The 7,093-nt window shown below is 45.2% G+C and overlaps 1 protein-coding gene across 2 annotated transcripts in view; it reads left to right on the top strand.

Annotated features, from left to right (window-relative positions):
• The first annotated feature begins 290 nt into the window (after window positions 1–290).
• The window catches only part of TERF2 (telomeric repeat binding factor 2), a 984,850-nt gene continuing 978,047 nt past the window's right edge, over window positions 291–7,093 (top strand). For both annotated transcript variants that reach the window (XM_044081913.1, XM_044081912.1), the window contains exon 1: window positions 291–623. In XM_044081913.1, coding sequence (XP_043937848.1) covers window positions 395–623 — 229 coding nt within the window. In that variant the 5' untranslated portion in view covers window positions 291–394. The remainder of the gene's footprint in view (window positions 624–7,093) is intronic.

Genomic DNA, 7,093 nt, shown 5'->3' with positions numbered 1-7,093 from the left:
CTAGTGCTATTGGTCATCATTTATGTAATTCTTTACCTTCCTTTTTTTATATAAGTATTTTATTAGAAGCAATTATTTATTAGCTGTACATTGATGACTTTCTACGTGTCATTCCATGCATATCATTATGCAAGACATGCCGTTAATTTAAACATGACATAACATGCGATTTAGCATGTCCGTCACTCATCTGTGGTTTCCACGCCCATTTCGCGTGTCAATCATTCACGGCACTTCTTTACCATTACCTTAACTACACGCATATGTCTCAGTAACATAACTTTATAAAAAGAAATCAACAAAGATTTATATCTAGAGCTGTCTGAATGTTTCACCTCTCTCCCTTTGTCTCGTGTTTTTTGCGTCATCACGGAGGTACTTTATTTTGTAAAAAATGGCGGGGGGAATTACTTTGCGTTCTTCACCTCGTAAGTCACTGGAAAAAAATGGTTGTCAAGAGGAGACCCGGTTTTCAGGGCTAGAATCGGAATGGTTATCGTTTAGCGCCGTGGAGGAAGAACTTGTTAATACTTGGGTTCTGAAGTTTTACTTACTTGCAGGACTGCAATCTTTCCGGGAGGGGAGGTATCAAGACTTTCAACAGATTCGGGACATAATCCAGGGTAAAAAAAAAAGACAACCAGTTAATTGTTATACAGGGTTGGTGTTTAATGTAACTAATCAGCAGTAGTTTGGGGCTTAGTGTCCAGGTTATAGTCTGCAGAACGAGAAGTCTATTAAAAGCTTTTTGTAGTGGTATGTAGTGCATGCAGGCACATGAACTGTCGGTGACTAATGCAATAAGTAATTGGGCACAGTATATCTTGTATTAAAATTTTATATACTGTCTTGCTTCTCAAAAGAATCGGGGACACTTCTAAAATATTAGTACTATTAACCTGAGACATTGTCAGAATAAGCAAGCGTTTGTTAATATACATTTTCTGAAGAAAATTAAGTCTGAAGCTAGCGAAATAATTTAAATGAGAAAGCTGAAGTTATTGAAAAATGTGGCTTGGTCTTTAGCAAGAGAAGGAGGAATGCAGAGGGACAGTGAATTCATTTTTTTCATATCTTGACTGGTTATTTGTTGTGATCAGTTTAATGCGCAGCACATGCAAGGTACTTGCTGACATGCACGTTGCTGTTTAAAGCATCAGTATTAAGAGTTGCCTAACGTGGCTTCCCTTTCCCATAAAGTATGCGTCCTTAGAGGGGGTTTATAATGGGAGGTGTTGGGCAGCACCCCCCACAACATGTAGGCAGACTTGTCAAAACTTTTGAGAAATACAGGACCTATTCACAAAGAATAATTAGACAAACCAGTTATGTTTGATCATTACAAGTAAGGAATGCCTGATTTCCTTGATGTTAGTCTTTGTCAAAATGTGAGTTAAAATCGGCAACATTTGAGAGATGTGCCTTGACTCAGGAAAACAATTTTAGAGGGAAGTACTTTTCTGTTAAAGTGTCACATATTCTGTCAGATGCATATTGTTCGTGAGTGGCCAGGCTCCGGATGAGACTACTGGTAACCAGTACCTAATTTACTAAGTGTTATGGTATTCAAACTTAATTTGGGACAGAAAAGTTTAGAGGGAGGTGCTTTAAGTGTTACATAATTTGTCGGATTGCAGATTGTCAATGAGTGACCAGACATGAACTGAAACAAAATGCCCCAACCCATGAATGAAGTAAAGATGCATGTAGGCACATTAGAGTAAATGGCCACTTCCATTCATTGTTTAAGCCAGCAAGTGATTCATTAGTTTTGTGCTGTACAGTAGGTTTATATATATATATATATATATATATATATATATATATATATATATATATATATATATATATATATATATATATACATACATACACACATTTTTTTTTATTTGCGTGGTCCTCATCCTGTGTGATCTCATTTTTCCATTTTGGGGCTATGGGGTTAACTAATGGCTGCTGTCATCAGTCCATGAGGCTAGTGTAAAAGAGAAACCTTCCAGTCTTATGTTATTAATCTTCTTTCCATTCGTCACTGATGGTGTTAGGCTCTAAGCCCTCAGAGCCGAGTCCGCCTATTACCAAGCTCGCACCGGCCAAAAAACTTTTGAGCTAAGTCTCTACCCAGAATGCCCTTTTCCCTGTTACCTCAGATCTTGTTTACCGTGTAGCTGTACAGCCACGTTTCAGCTGAGATCTCAGCTAAGTGAAATTTTTTGATATTTGTGTAAAAGGTTTTGGATATCTTTATATTTTACTAAACATTTAGTATTGCTAGTGTATTTTCTTTGGTCTAACCTTTTTCTTTCCACTCTACCCATTGTTACCATTGGTAAACTTTAAGTACCATTGTTGATATAGCCTTTTCCCTTACTCTTGTGGTATTTCTTCAGTACCATAGCTGGTATTGTTTTCTCTTGCTTAACCTGTTAGCATTTATCTTTATTCAGGTGTTTCCTTTTCTTCTTTTCATACAGTGTGTGTTATATTGGTGATTTTCTTGTGTTTTTTTGAACGGAGTTGACATCATCCTTCTTGGATTATACAGTTAGTTGCGGTTTCCTTTTTCTACCAAGATGTCGGATAAGAAGGATACTTCAGGCTTTAAGCATTGTACTTCTCCTAAGGGGAAGTTACCCAACAGTGATTCGCATGTTGACTAAAATATACTGTTTGGGGGTGGCCCACCTTTCGGTGCAACCTCCATGTGATATTTGTCAATGTTTCAGCCGGTGCACTTGTAATGAGTGCAAAAATAAACTAATTCTGAAGGGGTTACTCAAGTCTCTCTTCTCAGAGGCCATTTCTGCGATGGAGGTCTCAACCCCTCCTTCTAAGGACAAAAAGAGATCCCATTCTGTTTCTTCCTCACCATCGGGTGATCAGAGCAAACCTGGGAAATCTGAAGTCCCTAAATTTTCATTGGAGCATAAATCTGCCTCTTCGGGACCTACTGTCTCAAAACCTTCGATACTGACCCCTTTTTTGGCACATGTACTGCCTCTGGCACCGATCATTGATCTTACTATGCCTATTTTGACTTCGGCACCTGTAGCTACTTTGAAGTCGTAGTCGAAGGTGTGCCCTGAGCCAGTTTCCATTTTGGAACCGACCGTTTTGGCTCAGAGTGCCACTTCGGCACCAAGTGTTGTACTGACCTCACAGGATCTGGCCCCTTTGCCTGCGATCTTGAAACTAGAGACTTCGGTGCTGGTAGACATTGCACTACGAACCCGATACTCTCCTCCGTGGACCCATTTCTGGGCCAGGTGTGTAGCCCATTTCTCGAACGTCCTGATTCCCCATCTGGAGTATCCACTAGATCCACCAGGAGCCTTTCGGAACACGACATGATGCGTCTTGTGGACCAGCTGTTGGTACCCAGGGGGATTCCCTCACTTTTTAAAACCCATCCACCTGCTGGACTTGGGTTGCCTTATCTACGGACTCCATCTTACACTCCTTCGACCATCTCTGTTCCAAAGCCTTCTTGGAACTCGGCACCTACGGTGCATCTCACTCTGGCTCAGAGTTTGTCCCTTTGGTCCTTGGTTCCCGCCGAACTGGTCCTTCCTCAATCTGGGGATTGGGGGACTGGCACGTCGGCCTGGGGTATGGTGCCGACTTTCCACTGTGTGCTGATGGCTGTGTCCGCTCCGATCCGGCTTGAGGCTCCATGTGTGGGGGCGGGTCCATCAGAGCAGGGTGTGACCCCAGTCCCGAGGTTGTCTTTCTCTGTTCCGGGCTCCCATCCCTCTTCGGGCAGACCTGCCTTTTGAGCGATGGAGAGGGCTGTTGCTTCTATCAGCACTCCTTTGATGTCGGAACCCCAGTTCTCACCCCCTGAGCTACAGCTGTCACAGACCACCCCCGCTGGACACCGGGCAGAAAAGCCTTAGGACACCCCTGTTCAGGGTACCCAGTCTTCCGAGTCCTCCTCAGAGACCCCCACTGAGGAGCCCCCTCGAAAGAAGATGTGCAAGAGGAAGCACGTGGACTCGCCTGAGGAGTCCTTAACGGAGGACACGGATTACAATGATGGTGAAAGGGTCCCCATGGTTACCTCATGATGTTGTCTCCTTCAGAGACATCCTGGAGATGTTAAAGCAGAGAGGTGACTGGAAGCCCTCCAACTCTTCATCTGAGGAGTCCATGTTCCTGCAGGCTTTTCGTGCCCGTCTGTCTAATTCTTGAGTGACCCCGCCTGCCGACAAGCTCGACGTGCAGCGCGTGTGGAAGAACCTTGATTCCATTGAGGCGATCCCCGGAAACCGGACAAAATTCTGTTCCCTCCTGTGGAGAATCCGCACTGGTCCAAAGGGTTAACAGTTGATCCTATGGCGGTGGCCATGAAAAAGGACTTGGCTGAGGAGAGTTCCGCTGTCCACCTGCCCAACAGGGAGTCCTGGGTGATGGACAGACTTTGGAAGCGTGTTTTTGCATTAGGGACATTTGCTATATGATCCCTGAATTATTTGGCATATTTTATGAGGCTCCACAGGGACTTATTTTCGAACTGTCTGGGACACACTCAGGACAGTTGTCTGACGAGGTCAGGGACAAGTGGCCTCGTAGCTAGCAACCCTGGAATCAATATCCAACTCGTTTATGAGGTTGCTCTCATGCAGCCGAAGGGGCAGCTAGAGCAGTGGGATTGGGCATTGTTATGAGGCATCATGCCCAGATGCGCATCTGTGACCTTGCGGACCACTTCAAGTCTTCCTTTCTGAATGCTCCCATCAAAGCTTTATCACTCTTTGACGACAAAAGTTAAGGACATGCTAGCCAGGTGCGAGCAAGATGGAAAAACCCTGTCTGCTGTAGACTTACGGTTTTCCAACCCTCAACATACATTCTCCAGGAGTTGGAAAATGTGGCATAAGAAATCTCAAGGTCTTTTCCATGCTGCATGTGGTGATTTATGCTCCCAGTGGCAGAGGGGGGTAACAATTCTGGAAGATGCCCCTATAGAGGCAGCGGGAGTCCTTACAACCAAGGCTCCAGGGACTCCTCCTCTGGAGAGCCTTATCAGCGCTCCTGATGGCTGGCCCGATTGCTTACCTCTAGAAGCAGTTGGGGGGGGGGGTTGTGTCTCTGTGTCTCTCTGCACCAAGCTGCCTGGCACTCTATCACCACTGATTGTTGGGTGCAGAATATTATCACCAGAGGTTACACCATTCCCCTTTCTTGTCAGCCAGAATTTCCAAGAAAACTTCCCGAAGTTTTACCCAGTCAAAGGGAAGAAGCAGCTTCAGAGATTATAAAGCTGTCTCAAAAAAGAGTCATCCAACCAGTCCCACCAGACCAGTGCGGATCCAGATTTTACTCAAGATTCTTTTTGGTGCTAAAAGACGGACTGGAGACCCATTTTGGATCTCAGCAACTTAAACAAGTCTGTCACCCACACCAAATTCCAGATGGCCATGGTTCAATCCATCCTTCTCTCTCTTTTTAAGAGAAGGTGATTGGATTTGCTCTATAGATCTCCGGGATGCATATTACCACATCAAGATGAACAAATGCTCCAGAAGTCTGCTTCTCTTCCCGCTAGGAGCCAGTCATTAACAATTTTGTGTTCTGCGGTTTTGTCTTTCTACAGACCCTAGTGTGTTCATATAATGCATGGCAGTGGTAACAGCTCACTTGAGACTAAAAGGATTCCAGGTGTTTCCATATCTAGATGACTGTCTCCTTGCCGCCTCCTCTAAGCATCTTTTGGTAACTGCGCTACAACGTACTCTCTCTCTCTGGCAAAATTGTTGGGAGTAACAATACATTAGGAGAAGTCAAAGCTTATCCCTACACAACTAATAGTTCAATGGAGCAGTGTTCAATACTCAAGTCATGTCTGGTATCACTCCCTCTTCACAGACTCCATCAATTGAGGCTTCAAATCATAGTGATTTTTTTTTTTCTCAAACATCAGCCTCTGCAAGAGAAGTTCTCCAAGCCCTAGGTTCTATGGCTGCTACATATGGTTCCCAAACTGTCATCCCCTGGATTACAAGATTCAAATAGTTCTTTGGAGCCACCCATTTCAACCCTCTCAGCCCACAGCCATTGTGACCACGGATGCTTCCCTGATCGGGTGGGGTGGGGGGGGCATTTCCTGGGAACGACTGTCCAAGGCACATGGTCCACCTCAGAGGCCCACCTGCACGTCAATGTTCTAGAACTGAGAGCCGTGCACAGGCATTCCCATTCGGCTCTTCCCTCCGGGACAATCGCAATTCAATCAGACAATATGTCAGTGGTCTGGTACATGAGCAAGCAAGGAGGAACCAAGTCCTACCCCCTGGACGATAGCTTCCAACCTCCTCCTGATAGCAATGCATATCCCGGGGAGCTCCAACGTGATTGCAGACAAACTGACCAGATGCATCCTCATGCCTTACGAGTGGTCCCACAACCCCGAGGTGGTGTCTAATCTTCAGCCACTGGAGCCAGCCTTGCTGCGGTCTTTTCACCTCCCCATCAAATACCAAGTGCAGCAGCTACTTCGGCCTATTTCACCCTGAGGGGGAGTCCCTGAGGGACGCTCTGATCCACAATTGGCCCACTGGACTTCGCTACGCCTATCCTTCCATTCCTCTGATCCCACAATTTCTAAAGAAAGCTCTTTGGTTAAGATGCAAGGTGATCCTCATAGCCCCATTCTGGCCTCGACAAGTTTGGTTCCTCTTTCTTCAGTCTCACCTAGTATGCCCGCTGTGGATTCTTGACCCTCTAAGAGATCAGATCACTCACCCGAACCTGTCCACTCTCAAGCTGACAGCTTGGTTTCTCCACTTCCGCTAGTCGGCAGGCAGGCTTCTCTCACCTGTTCGAGACCTCATTCTTGCCTTTCACAAACCATCCACCAGAAGACTATATCAGGATAAATGGGAAAAGGTTTTCCATTTGGTTCAAGGATAACATGCTAGACCCATATTCGGCTCCAGTTACTGCATTGCCTCAATACTTGGCTAAGTTTTTTTGATAATGGAGCCTCTGCCTCTACAGTAGGAGTGCACCTAGCGCAATTTCCAGTTTCCACAATGGTATAGATGGCACCCCTTATCTCTCTATGCCTCTGCAAGAGTTTCCTCAAAGGGAC

This window comes from Protopterus annectens, chromosome 8.part1 (assembly GCF_019279795.1).
Source record: "Protopterus annectens isolate FY-2018-M chromosome 8.part1, PAN1.0, whole genome shotgun sequence".
Taxonomy (NCBI): Eukaryota; Metazoa; Chordata; order Ceratodontiformes; family Protopteridae; genus Protopterus; species Protopterus annectens.
The sequence above is the reverse complement of the archived record's forward strand: the minus strand, read 5'-3'. Positions and strand labels throughout refer to the sequence as shown.